General features: G+C 36.8%; 1 protein-coding gene across 1 annotated transcript; it reads right to left on the bottom strand.

Annotated features, from left to right (window-relative positions):
* Nucleotides 1–4101: 4101 nt before the first annotated feature.
* On the bottom strand, nt 4102–6489 carry LOC133869243 (putative receptor-like protein kinase At3g47110). Its single transcript, XM_062306199.1, has 2 exons — nt 5628–6489; nt 4102–4178 (listed from the first exon to the last, which is right to left on the bottom strand). The coding sequence occupies exons 1-2, from the start codon at nt 6487–6489 to the stop codon at nt 4102–4104; spliced, it is 939 nt and encodes a 312-aa protein (XP_062162183.1).
* Nucleotides 6490–15452: the final 8963 nt, after the last annotated feature.

Below are 15452 nucleotides of genomic sequence, written 5' to 3'. Positions count from 1 at the left end.
CTATTCTGAGTATGTGCATGCTGCCAAAACTTTGGCAGATCATCTGGCTATGGTTGGCAAGCCAGTACCCAATGAAGACCTCATCTCTTACTTGATTGGAGGCCTAAGCCCAGGGTACAATGCTTTCATTACATCCTTTGCCTTAATGACAAAAGATGAATCCATTCCACTGGAGGATTTCCAAACTCTCCTATTCAGCCATGAACAGTTGCTCAACAACCAGATTGCTGAGTCTGAAGTCAACAACTTTGCCTTACATGCACAAAAGGCAAATCATAACACTCGTAGGCCACGATTCAACAATGCTCATAGGCAGAACCAGCCCCGGTTCTCCAACTCTAAGCAGAACCAGAACCGGTTCCCACCTCATTTCTCACCACAGAAGAAATTTTCTTCTGACTCTGCTTCACCTCAAGATAAGTCTACCCCCAATCAATTCATTCATCAGAATTCTAATTGTCCACCCTGCCAGATTTGTGGAAAAAGTAACCATCAGGCTCTGGATTGCTTCCACCGGATGGACTATGCATTCCAAGGTCGTCACCCTCCAAGCGAATTGGCTGCCATGGTTGCTCACTCCAATGCTGTTTCTGAGGAGGAAGATTGGCTCGCCGACAGCGGAGCTAACAACCATATCACTGCTAACCTGGAAAACCTCTCCATCAATCAACCATACAATGGAAATGAAGTCGTAACAGTCGGTAATGGTGGTGGACTTTCAATCACTCACACTGGTTCCACTTCTTTTCACACACCTAATGCTACTTTACATCTTAAAAATGTGCTTTGCTGTCCTCAAGCTTCTGCAAACTTACTCTCTATACAAAAATTCTGCAAAGACAACAGTTGCTTTTTTAAACTAACAGATTCTTATTTTCTTGTGAAGGACAACCTAACCAGGGAGATTCTCCTGCAAGGGCCCAGTGAAGGTGGTCTTTACCCAGTGAACCTGAAAATTTTTTCCAAGAATAAGCTCCATAGGCTCACTGCTTTCTTGGGAGCAAAGACCTCTTCCTCTACTTGGCATAGACGTCTAGGACATCCACATTTCCGCACATTTCAGCAAATAATAAAATCCAACCAACTCCCTGTAACACCCTCTAAGGCAGAAACTATTTGTATTGAATGCCAACTTGCTAAGAGTAGGCAATTACCCTTTCCTCACTCACAAACTACTACTCAGTGTCCCTTAGAACTTGTTCACAGTGACATATGGACCTCTCCTGTGTTTTCAATAAGTGGATGCAAGTATTATGCAATTTTTGTTGACGATTTTTCGTGTTACTCTTGGCTATTTCCTCTCAAACAAAAATCTGATATGCTTGACTGTTTCATTAAATTTAAATGTCTCATGGAAAATCTTTTATCTTGCAAAATCAAACAACTACAAACTGATGGGGGTGGAGAATACACCTCCCATCCTTTTAAAAGGTTTCTCTCTTCACATGGAATTTTACATAGGGTCACATGCCCCCATTCATCCCAACAAAATGGGGTTGCTGAAAGGAAGCATAGACATGTCATTGAGACAGGTCTAGCCCTCCTTGCACAATCCCATTTACCTCCCAAATATTGGGTAGAGGCTTGCCTCACAGCAGTTCACCTTATCAACCGGATGCCTTCATACACTTTGCAAAATTGTACCCTCTTTACTAATCTTTTCAAATCTGAACCTATTTACTCTGACTTAAGAGTCTTCGATTGTGCATGTTACCCGCTCCTACGACCTTATAATAAGCACAAGTTAGAATTTCGGAGCAAACAGTGCATTTTCCTCAGTTATAGCTCTAATCACAAAGGTTATAGGTGCATGGATCCCATCACCTCAAGAGTCTATCTCTCAAGACACGTTGTCTTTGATGAGAATCTCTTTCCTGCCCAAGCTAAGGCCCCTACCACACTGCCCCCTTCGCAGGCTCTCTCTCCTTCTTCAGGTAGTATGCTACTGCCATCTCACTTTTTCTCTATTAATTCTATGATCACACCTCACACACCAACCACACCATTTTCTTCACTAACAATGCAGGGACACCTTCTCTCCATACTGAGACTATCACACCTCCATTGAAACTTGTAGACATCAGTTCCTCCTCCCAATTAAAGACCGAACCTTCCTCTCCACCAGAAGTCAGTTTCCCACAGCAGGAGCCCAAGCCTCCTTCACCATCTGTAGAGAGCCCCGCACAGCAGGACCTTCCATTGACCTCTCCAGCTGCAGTTCCGACTTCAGCACTCATTATTCCTGAGATCACCCAAGACATGCAGCCAGTAGCCTCTGATCGCAAGGTGACTCGCTCCCAGACTGGCAATCTGAAACCCAAAACATTCCCTGGCTTCCAACTTTATTCTTCCACAAAACATCCTCTCAGGTCCTTCCTTGCCACTTCCCTTCCTCGTGAGCCAAAAACCTACCATCAAGCAGCATCCAACCCCCATTGGCTTGCAGCCATGAATGATGAATACCAAACCCTCTTAGATAATCAAACTTGGACTCTTTTTCCAAGACCCCCTCACCACAACATCATCAGAAGCAAATAGGTCTATAAACTTAAGCAAAAACCTGATGGGACCATCGACAGGTACAAAGCCCGCCTCGTTGCTAAGGGCTTTCAACAGCGTGATGGCATCGATTATCATGAGACCTTTAGCCCCGTAATCAAACCTGCCACTGTCCGATTAATCCTAGCCCTTGCTCTTAACTTCAACTGGCCACTTAAGCAGCTTGACGTCTCCAATGCATTTCTGCATGGAGTTCTTACCGAAGAGGTCTTCATGGAACAACCACAAGGGTTCGTTCATCTCAAATTTCAAAATCATGTATGTAAGCTCGGTAAGTCGCTTTATGGCCTCAAACAAGCCCCTCGAGCCTGGTTTCACCGACTGTCCGAGGCACTTCTTGACAGGGGGTTTGTAGGATCAAAGGTTGACACATCTCTATTTTTACTTCACAAAAATTCCATTCATCTATTTCTTTTAGTTTACGTTGACGACATCATTGTCACAGGCAATAACTTGCATGTTATTAACGATTTAATTTCTAGTTTGCAAGCAAAGTTCAAGCTCAAGGATCTCGGCACCCTTTCCTATTTCCTAGGAGTTCATGTGCACAGGGACAGTCACCAACTACACCTCAGTCAATCCAAGTACATAGTAGACTTGCTACATCGTCTCAACATGGTGGGAGCAAAGCCATACTCAGCCCCATGTACATCCGGCAAAAGACTCACTGCCTCCGATGGAGATCCTCTCCCTGATCCTTCATTATATCGACACATTATTGGTGCCCTCCAGTATTGCACCCTCACTAGGCCAGACATTGCCTTCACTATCAATCATCTTTGTCAATTCCTCCATTGTCCCACGACTGCCCACATGAGCGCCGCCAAGCGGGTGCTTCGCTACTTGAAGGGTACCCCTGATTTTGGACTCCTCTTCACCAAAGGTCCCATACGCCTACATGCCTTCTGTGACTCAGATTGGGCAGGGGACCCTGCTGACCGCATGTCTACTGGTGGCTATGGCATTTTCCTCGGCTCTAGCCTCATTTCCTGGCATGCAAAGAAACAGCCAGTAGTTTCCCGCTCCAGTACCGAAGCTAAATACCGTTCCTTGGCCGTCACCACTGCTGAACTTTACTGGCTACGGATGCTTTTCAGAGAGCTCCAGGTTCCTCTTCAAGCTCCTCCACACATTTGGTGTGATAACATGGGTGCTATTGCACTAGCCTCTAATCCCATCTATCATGCCCGCACCAAGCATGTCAAAGTGGACTATCACTTTATTCGGGAGAAGGTTCTTCATAAGGATATCTCCATTAGCTACCTCTCCACTCATGACCAGCTTGCCGACATCTTCACCAAAGGGCTGACATCCGCCCGGTTCCTCTTGTTACGTGACAAGCTGATGATCGTCGCCCCGCCCATCAGCTTGTGGGGGGCTGTTAAGACAGTAGATAAATCTGCCCTGCATGATTCAGCAAATCATGACTTGCATGATTCTGCAAAACATGCCTTGCTTGGCCTTTCCTTGCATGACACTACAAATCATACCATACAAGAACCTACCGTGCAGAACACTATCCCAAGGATTGCGCAATGAAGACTAATTGGTCCTAATCACATTCATGTGCCCCTGTGGATCCCCCACATCACGGGATGTCAACAGAATCTCCCCAACAGCTATCACAGAATATCAACAGCATCTTCCCAAACGGCTACATAATTCCTTATGTAGCCTACTAAATTATTGTCTATCCTATTCTATTTTTCTTCCCTTGTTAACTATTGGTTTTCTTTCCTTTAGTGTTCTTGTCTAGCTGTACAGGACGTTCATCACATTGTAACTTACCATCATTAGCACATCTTGTAATTCTCTATATATAGCAAATGATATTCAGGTTGGAATTAAGCTTCCAAGTCTGTTCAAACTCTCTGTTTTTGCACCTAATACCTATCTAGGAAAGGGCCGGGTTACTGAAGTTTCACCGATTTTTTTTTTTTTTTTGTTTTTTTGGAAGAATTTAACCTATAATTCCTAATCTTTCATCATTTTTGAAAAAAGATATCCAAACTTTAAAATGTATCAATTTAGGGTATCCATCTTTCAAATTTTTTTTCTTTCAATTTCAACCCTCAGTTACAATTTTTCGTTAAATCCTGTCAAATTTTATAAAATATCTATCATTTTTTTTGAAAAAAAAAAAAAGAAAAAGAAAAAAATTGTTAGAATTTAGATATTGGTTAAAATTTAACAGAATTTGCAAAAATACACATTCCTAAATCTTTGAAAATTTTTATTTTTTTTTAAAAAATAAAAAATAAAAAAATAAACACATAGGTATTCTAAAATTTTTGATAGGATTTAACGAAAAATTTCAACGGAAGGTTGAAATTGAAAGATTGATACTCTACATTGACACTTTTATAAATTGGCCGGAATACATTTTTTTTAAAAAATGATAAAAGATCAAGAGTTATAAATGAAAATTTTTCCTTTTTTTTTTCCCCTTTCATATTTTACCATTCTATACTCCAAGTATAAAACTCATTCACGTGAAAATCAATTTCACGTTACTGTCACTATTCAACTCATTAATGAGAGAAGTCCAAGTTACCCAATAATTTCGAATCCAGATTCAAGAAAAATAAAATTTCTTATTATCAAACAAAGTTCAAATGAGAATGGAAGAGATGAATTTAAGAAATATGCAAAAAAAAAAAAAAAAAAAAAAAAAAGAAAGAAGAAGAAGAAGGTATACAACTTGCACTCGATCGATAATCCACTACTCGATCAAAATCAATCAATAATTCCATCGGTTCAATTTAAGATGTTCAGTAACTGAATCTCGCATCTAGTATTAATTGACTATCGCCTATACTTTCTGTTTCTTTTTTATTTTAAATAATTGATTTTCACCTTTCCCATCATTTGGAAAAAGAAAAATTGCTACATGCACCAAAGTCTAGACTAATGAGATATTACAATTTCCATGAAGAACGGTAGTTACCAACTCTGTGAGCATAATTATTTCGTATTTTCAATTGAAAGGCACCCCATCGGGGGCAATAAAACAAAAAGGAAAATATGTCATTCATATAATAAATAAATTAAATCATGACAAAACATACCTCCAAAGTTGTTGTTATCAAGGTATAACTCTACGAGCATATTTAAGTTCCCAATTTCAAAAGGTACACTTCCGTTGAAATCATTCTTCGCCAATGATAAATATTGCAGTTGTTTGCATTTGAACAAAGTGAATGGAAGTTGGCCATAAAATTGATTATAAGATGCTCGAAGCTGTTGCAAGTTGGGAAGATGATCAAACATATCCATAGGGAGTGGACCGGAAAGCTTATTACCTCCTAGGTTAATGACTTGCAGTGACGACATGTTGGAAATAATGGAGGGCATCGGACCAGAAAGTATGTTATCCCTGAGATCAATTCCTTGCAAATTGTACATGTTGAAGATGGAGGATGGAATGGAGCCTGAAAGCTTGTTATATCCGAGATTTAATATTTCCAATGAAGATATGTTAGATAGAGATAGCGGAATATGACCTGTGAAAGAGTTACCATTTAAAGACAAAAATTGAAGTTTGGACAAGAGCCCCATCCATGATGGGATTTCTCCGCTGAAATCATTGAATTCAAAAGATAAGTACTGCAATCGGTAAAGGCGAGCCAACTCATTGGGCACATAGACATGAAAACTATTGTTTTTGAGGCTTAAGCTAACAAGAAATGAAAGGTTCCCCATGTGTGGAGGAATGGTGCCTACGAGACCCATGTATGAAAGGTTCAAGGCTGTAACCCGATGATGACGGAAATCACAAGTAATACCGATCCAACTACAAACAAAGGTGTCAGTGGACCAATTGTTTTTCTGAATATTGTGAGGGTCATAAGAAATTTGAGCCTTTAAGGCAAGAAGAGCAGATTGATCTGTGAAAATACTGGAAACAGATGCAATAACTAGGCTTATCATGTAAAATTGTACCATGAGAAGTGCCAAACAAGGGTGGAATGGAATACAAGTTCTCTCCATGAGCAGTGTATGTTGGTTAAGGTATTGGGGATTAGTGCGGGCTCCAGTGAGCTAGACTGATATATAAGGAGATTGCAGCATCAAAAAATTCAAAGAAAAACAAGTATGTGCTTTGGTAAAAAGATGGTGGGGCGGTTTGGGCGTTGATGTCATTGACTCGTATTAGAGAAAGAAAAGTAAAAGCAAAAAAAAAAAAAAAAAAAAAAAAAAAAAAAAAATATCATGGAAAAGTAGTGTTTTGTGATCATACTTATCCTCGGCTACCCAATTTTTGTTCATCTCAAAAATTCAGTCATAAGAAAAATGTTCCTTAAACCTTTTTTTTTTTTTTTTCTTTTTTTTTTTCTTTTCTGACTGCATGGGAAAACTATTTTAAAGGGGAAGTAAAAAAATTCGTGCACCGAAAAAGAAAAGAAAAAGTCTAAAAAAGGAAACGAAAACGTTGAAAGATGTACAAGTACACTACGTTTTTTTCGATATATTATCATAAATAGTTTTAAACATGTTTTTTTTTTTTTAATAAAATCTAATGAAATAAATAATTTTCATCAACTACCTTTTATAATTCCTTTTTCCTTGTAATTTATTTTTCACGTTTATAAATGAATGATAATATTAAACCAACAACATGCATCATATCCACCCAACACACGTTTTAATTATCATCAAAAATGAAGCTGCGTTTTAGAAATATTCTTTTTTTCTTGAAGTGATATTGAAACTTGACTCTATCTCTTTATTAATTTTTGGTGAGCCTAGCTCGATCGGAATATTCAATAGGGTAAAATATTTTTCCAGTTAATTAGTCCAGATATTTTGAGCAACCTTTTGTCAAAAGCGAAATACTTATAAGGTTAGGTTGGTATGCGGAATGATTATTTTATTAAAAAAATGAATAATTTTTATTAAAAATTGAAGAAGATATAATATAATAGTCTTGTTATTAGAGTAAATGATAAGTATCAAACACTAGCTATTCCTATTGCCTATGAGAGAATAATCATTCCCAAATTAAGGGAAGAATAGTCATTAATTCCCTCGTGAGCAATGAGAATGAATATTCCAACGTTATTTCATTATACATTCTTTTATTTTCAATAAAACCTATTCATTTTTTTAATGGAATAGACATTTTGCGTACCAAACGTAACCTTACATGCTTCTAATAGAGAGTAAAGTAAACAATTATGTTAGTTAATCAAGAAAATACGATCTGAAATTACATATCATAACAAAAATTACATATTTATTTTCTTTTTCTCTTTGAATCAAGTAAATTACTTATTAATCTATGAAACTCACAAATATTTTTTATATTTTCATTCAATCATATTAATCTATGAAAATCAATTTGTATTCACAACATAAAAATATTAATATAAAAAATAAAAAATAAAAAATCATGCTTCCGGCATGATCTGACAGAGGCTTGTCAATGGCTGATAGTGGTTTGATGGTGATCTGAGGATGGCTTAGTGGTAGTCTAACGCCCGGTGCTAGGTTAGATGTGGCCTTGGGGTGGTTTGGCGTTGGCCTTGTGGTGATCTGGTGTTGGCTCAGGGGTGGCCATGAGCCAAGTCGGCGGTGGCCCGGGAGTGGTATGGCTATTTGGGAAGGAGAAATTGAAACTCGATTACGAAATTTAAAATCATTTTGCAAAACTAAAAAAGGTTTTTTGTCAAACAGAAAATATTTTCGGTAGCACAAAACACCAAAAAATACGAAACACTGAAAGAAACAGAACGCGCATTGGCTTGGCTTAAGAATGATGTGCGCTCCGGGGTTGTAGAAATAGGCATGATCGATGGAGAAATTCCATGTGCAACCATGTCTTCATCTAGCTATACACATTTCTATGCTTAAGAATGCCGTGCACGATAGTGTAGAAATAGTGGTGATGGAGATATTCTAATGCAATTTCAATGGTGATGTTCAATTAATCTTTGAAGGAAATACTACTACATTAATTGTATTCTTGCACTAGTTTTCTGAAGGTCTAAATATTAACGAATCATTTATTTGAAGCAGTATCAAGACGAAGGGCGAGTTTAGGAAGGAAAGGGGACGAAGACGTTGGGCTGTCAGGTTGAATTTAATCGTTTTTTTGGTTCCTTTTTGCCCTCTCCGAGGTCATTGTGGAAGTGAGAGCCATTGGTTTGTTTTTCCTCTTTTTTTTTTTGTATTTTTTTTTTAAAAGAAAAAAAAAAGTGAAACGAAGTAAAGTCATTTTATGGAGAAGCTTTAATTTTGTAATATCTAACTGTTTCACAATGATTTAACGTCTTTTAAAACTCTTAAATTAACCTCGTGGCAACATATGCACAAAACCTCTCCACCTATTGATACTCATAATCTTTTTTTTTTTTTTGGACATGAAAGGAGCTCCTTTTGTCTAGACTCTGCTTTTAGATATCAATCTTCCATCATTTTTGTATAAATATATACATTTTAAAAACAGAAGAGAATGATTTTAGATATCAATCTATAACACATATGTCTTCTTGTGGATCTCGGAATGATTTTACTTCTTTAAGAACTCTTCATTCAAAAAGGTTTTAAATTTTGTTACCAAAATATCTGTCCTAATATCCTTTACAGCTTTCTTTATTTTGAAATTGATTTTTGTGGTGGTTGAATTGACAAGTTAATAACTTTGTTAATCTTCATTGTTGTTAAGATTGAAATTTCACTATTTGTTACAACTTGAGGTCTCAATTCGAAATTCCAACAATGCCATGTCAATCCTATGTTCGGTCATTTACTTCACAAATTGTTGTGAGAATACGATCGAAGACCTGTCAAAACCTCCAAAGGGTCTAAAATCAGGACAAGATTGTCATGACAAAGTTCACGCATTAATTTCTACTTTGAAACTTCTTAGTGGTCCTTGATATTGATATTGATAATCTTAAAACCTTGACAGCAATATTGGTCGATCGTCCATTCGTCCCATGATTCCCATGTATATCCTTGTCAATTGTCATTATCACCAACATGTGCAACCAAGTCTTCATCTAACAAGACATTACTTGGCTTAAGGATGCCGTGCCCCAGAGTGTGTAGTAAAAGACACGATGAAGATATTCCATGTCCAACCATGTCTTTATCAAGCTAGACATTTACGGTGTAGAAATTAATTGCCAAGATGGAGATGTTCCAATGCAATGTCAATGGAGATGTTCAATCCTTCAAGAAAATCTAGAAAGCTGTTGTGAGAATACATCCCATCTCTGACTGTGTCTCTGCCATTGTACTCTGGCGCCAAAGGTCTAAATTCAGGACTAGTGAGGATCAACTTGTGGTGATTTTTACAAGATTCTCACCACGATATTAACGCATGTCTTAGGTTTCGTAGGTTTCTGGTACGAAACTACTGGTTGGTCCCTCATTGATGTTGCCAATTTCAAGGCCTCTGTATACTATGCCAAAACTCCCAGCATCAATCAATTTGAAGACCTTTGCTACGAATTATAGTCTTCTATCACTGTGGGATGGATGGAAGGATTTGAAGAAGAGCTGCACCACACATTCCGTCGTTCCCCCATGAAGATTGAACTGTCAAGTATTTCAAAGGACCTTCATTAAGAATATTATGAGACACCTTAACCCAAGGGATTGGTTCAGTTGGTGGAAGCCAAAGACTTTGAGTGCTCATCCTGGTCTTAAGTTTAAAACCGACAAGAGTGTAAATTGCCTCTTGGGGCTAGTCTTCTAGGCGAGACTCGCTACTCAACCGGTTCATGCTGAAAGGGGTGTGAGGTATGGGTCCTGTGTTTGCTTAACAAGAGTGAGTATACGAGGTGATCCTATTTAACGACCCACCCCAACGACACAATATTGTCCATTTTTGATAGGTCCATGGTTATCACGATTTTAAAACGCGTTGTATTAAGAAAGATGTGAATATACATATAGGGATGGAGCCAAAAGTTCTTATGGGCAGAGGCCAGTGGCAAAAAAAAAAAATTTATTAATAAGGGCCAATAGGCTAAATTTTTAGTTTTTTAGCCTTTTTTTTTTTTAGATTTTTTTTTTTAACCTTAGAATTTTATTATTATTTTCTTTTTAAGGAAATTGGGGCGGGGGGGCATGGCCCCTGCCAGCCCCCGCCCCCGTCTCTATATACATATAAGCACAATTTCATTCCTATACTCAAGTGATGTAGGACGTCACACCTTACCTAAGAGGTTTCCAGTCATAAAAAGAAAATAATAATAAATAATAAATAAATTATGGGACACGTCGAGAAATCGTTTGCAATGTCAATCGTGATGTTCAATCTTTGAAGGAAATCTAGAAAGTTGTTGATGGAATACTACATTACTACCTACCTCCAACATAGCCATTGTAGTCTTGCACCAAAGGTCTAAATTCATGACTTGTGAGTAAGGGTGTACATATGGATCTAATTATTTACCATGTCTACATCCATAAAATGCGAAAATCACTTTTAAATATCTGCAACTACATGCACACCATATGTTTAGTAATAGTAATCACACGGTTATTGCGGTTACTCTCTCCTGTCTGCATATTAGGTAATAGGTCTTTTGGACCTATTTTAGTCTTTTGGTCCTTATTTAGGTCTGTATTATGGTCTATTTTAAACGATTTTGAAAATAATTTAGGCAATTTTTTAGTGTTTTAGACTTGTTTAAATTTTTTTAATCCCTAATCTTTTGAAAATATACTAATTTCACATTATTTTTGTTTTTTTTTTCCTAAGTGTTATACAAGAAAGCAACACAATCTATCAAACTAATGTAAACATAACTAATACCTAATCCAAAACGACGTCGTTTTGATGAATTTATTAAATATAATATGTATAAATTTACAAAATTATATTATATATAAAAGGTATGCGGATGCGGTTAATAGCTGTATCTGCATATCCTAAAACTGCTATCCTCATCTGCATGTGCAGATAGCGAATAGTAGATAATGGATAACTAATGCGGACGATTAATATCTCCACGCATGCACACCTTATTGGTAAGGATCAACTATTGGTGATTTTTACCAGATTCTCACGATGATGTTGACACATGTCTTAGATTTCTACTATGAAACTTCTTGGTGGTCGGTCATTGATGTTGCCAATTTGATGAGGATGTTGACGCATGTCTTACCATGCCAAAACTCTCAACATCAATCGTGTTGGTTTTATTGAAATTGCTTGTTACTTGCTTAAGTTGTTGCTACAAACTAAAGTCTTTTATCACTCACGGATTAACACTTTTTTCGTGATGTTGCTAAAAATAAATAAAAATTAAACATTAAAGACTTTGGTTGGCCTAAGAATTGGCTAAATCCTAATTTAGCTGCGGAATTTCATCGATCCATTGAAACTGGATTTTCAGTAGTTTTGGTATAAGCCGTACGTAGTTGTGATACGGTTTGATCAGAACTTGACTTCAAATTCGTATTGGCATTTGAAGGAAACAATTTTAGAGTAATGACTCCACATGGTATTTAGATGAGCTTCAGATATAACTTTTATGAGTCCGGCTCTGGCTTAGATAATCAGGGGTATTGAAGAGGTTAGAACTTAGTCCTTTCAATTCTCATTTGCTAAAATGACTGAATGCTGACTTCCACATTGTCCATCCTTTAGATTTAGTAGAAAATTCATCTTTCCTCTAATGGAAAATAATGATTTTAATATATTGTAAAGATTCTAGAAAATATACGATTATATGCTGAAATTAACTTGTAACTCAATCTATGAACTTCAAAGGGGACTATTATTTGTAAGTCTACAAGAACATAATTAGTTACATCTTTGAGTGTTGGTTGTGTTCAAGGAACAGAGTATGTCATCGTAAGAAGCAGAGTTAGTAATTACAAGTCCCAAATTCAAAGAGCAAAAGAGTACTCTTGTTTTTTTTTTCTTTCTTCATGGATGTGCTAATTGGTCAAGTTGGGTCAGAAGAGAAAACATACTAGCTTGATGAAACAGCTATAGACAAGATGCCAAACCAATGATCCTCCAAGGGGAGTCCCAAGACTGTTATATTATTTCAAAAACACAAACATGAAAGAGCTATAGACAAGTTTGATAAAAAAGAAAAAAGAAAAAAGAAAAAAAAAAAAAAGGTTCTAGGCACAGGCCACACCTTTGATAAAGAACTGGATGGTGAGGCATACACCTAGAAACCACCTATGCACTGCTGCAATACCACTACTACTATTACACATTCAATTGGAAAAATGCCATACAACTGCTGCAATACCATCTGGTACTGGTTCCTTGATTCAAACAAAGAACCAGTACCAGATGGAACACTTTAAATTGGAGAGAATTCGACTTACTGGTAACCAAGTTACAGACTTACAACTAGAAAAATTACCACAATACTTGGTTCAATTGAGAAAATGATGAAAAAAGGAAATTCCTCTAAAAAATGATTCCAATTAGCAAACTATAGATGCACACTAGATGCATCAGTGAGACAGAATTTGAGCTCCTATGAGGCTGACAGCCAAGATTCTATTAGGTGTGTTAAGAATGATCCAATTCAGTGTGAAATCTATTGCAAGATAATAAGTGAAAGAGTTGGGTTTCAGATACAATGATTCTGACATCTAGGACATATTTCATGATTTACTGTGTGATTCCCTCAAGCACCGAAGAAATCTGCACTGTTACATTTTCTGTCTGCTGTTCTAGTCAAATAGCCTTTCTGTTCAACTCTTTGTGCAGTATCAAAGTGAATGACTTACTCAGAGCAATCCAAAAGAATAGGGAAAAGACCAAAATCGACTTAAACAGAAAAAGAAAAGCCATACACACACACACACACAAATGTTAATAAATTACACAATTTCAATGGGAAAGCTCTTAGCCTTTCGTGTGTTAAACAGAATGCCCAAGAAAGAACACAAAACAAACAAACTCCAAATAACAAAAACCCAAATTTTCCGACAAATATTGAACCTTTAACTAATTTCCCAACAAATATTGAACCTTTAATGAACCCAATCCAAACGAAAATTTAGGGTTTTTCACATATGAGCCTCCAACAATTATTTTAAATAATCCAATCCACTACATTCACTCAACAAATTCAAACCATAAATTGAAATCGACCACATTCACTAAAAGAAAAAAAACATGAATCAATGGACCAGGAAGAGTGAAAATATAAAAACACACCAAATGATTAGAGGGAGGCGAGCTGGTGGGCTGAGCGGGCAGTCGGTGTCGATCAACGGCGGTGGAGTGGCGTTTTCCCGGAGATGTTTTGTGAGAGAGAGCGATAGAGCAACAAAACTTGGACACCAGAAGAATCTGATCGTGAGAGGCAGAGAGAGTTTGAGAAGAAAACTGATCGAACTAATCGTGAGAGGCAGAGAGGGTTTGAGAAGAAAACTATCGAGAGTACTGTGTGTTTAACCAATAACCATAAACTGATAAACCTAAGTTTGAAAAAGAAGCAATTTTTTTCACAGATTTTTTCCCACCTTCCGAAAATATATAATTTCCTGGCATAAAAGTTTTCACAGCATATCCTGGCATATGAGTACTTAGTTTCATCCATTTTCACACCTGGGTGGTGGGATTATAGACTTTATGGTGTCAAATGTCAACTACACACATTGGTTGATTCCCGTAGGTACAGCTTTTGCAAAACCAAGATAGTTTGAGCCAACTTTGTTTCCAAATCATGTACTGAAGTTCCCTCAGAAGTAACTTTGCATTGAGTTGCTTCAGGTTGCGGAGATTCGCAAAGGCAGTGGTACCCCAAGGTTGCTCTTCCGTTGTAGTTGGCATATAGGGGAAAGAAAGGAAAAGTTTGAATCTTGGAAAGTTAGTCAAACTGGGTGTCACCCATTTGTTTGGACTAGTTGGGCTTAGCTTATCATTTTTCATAGTAAGATATGAAAGTACTATGCATTGATCTTTTTCTTTTTCCCTTTTTTTTTTTCATTGAATTATATGGTGACCAAACAGAAAATTGGGGGTTTCCCCATTGAAATTTATGATTATGGTGCTTCACTAGTGCATGATTTTCTGGCGCTCTCTAATTAGATGGGCTAAGTTCTAATTAGTTTGATTCTCACATGTTTATAGTCTAAATTCACATAATTCTAGTAAAACTAATTGTTTTCCTGTTTCCTTTTCTTTAATGCATTAATTGAATTGTCGAATGTCATATTAAGTTGTTAATTTTCATATTTTCCTTCACAAATATGGAAGTAAATTGGATAATTAAACCGATTTCTTCATTTATACTTTTTTTGCTTCAAGCTTCAAGGTCATGTGATTGAGAATTATAAAAATGATCAAAAATTTCTTGGGTATTTAAATCTGAATTTAGGCAATAAAAATGATATTGTTCAAGTGCAGATAACTATTGCAATGAAGTTGGATTGCCATTTCTTTTTGTACAAAGCTGATTTGACATGTGATGTTTATTGATTGGGATGTTTTATAGTTGATGCACTCCAACAAATACCTAGTACCATGGGCTCAACATATTAGAAATTTGATGGTAATTCTTGCCAACTTGAAATGGTTGGGATGACACTAGAGCCACCAAGAAATTCTGAGAGCAGCATTGGTTGTGATTGCAACAATATTGTTTGTCATGTCGTAAAGATGCACAGTTCCCTCATCTTGTTACTAACTATTTTTATGTCAAATCTTCCATCTTATGCATGATTTTACATCTTCGTATGATTGTCAAAAAATATAATTTTTTTATTAATTAATTTAAGTTAACTCATCTAAGCCTTCATCTACGAATCTATATATGTTTAGTGTTATTTTGTTTGTCAGGTTAGTGAAAATTTTTGTTGACTATACATCGTAATGAAGGCCACCAAACATTATTTTCAAAAGCTGCCTTTTTAACATCCATGACATATGTAATATATTGTAAAATGCTAACAGCATG

This window comes from Alnus glutinosa, chromosome 5 (genome assembly GCF_958979055.1).
Source record: "Alnus glutinosa chromosome 5, dhAlnGlut1.1, whole genome shotgun sequence".
Lineage (NCBI taxonomy): Eukaryota > Viridiplantae > Streptophyta > Magnoliopsida > Fagales > Betulaceae > Alnus > Alnus glutinosa.
Note: the sequence above shows the minus strand (reverse complement) of the source record. Positions and strands in the feature narration are given on the sequence as shown.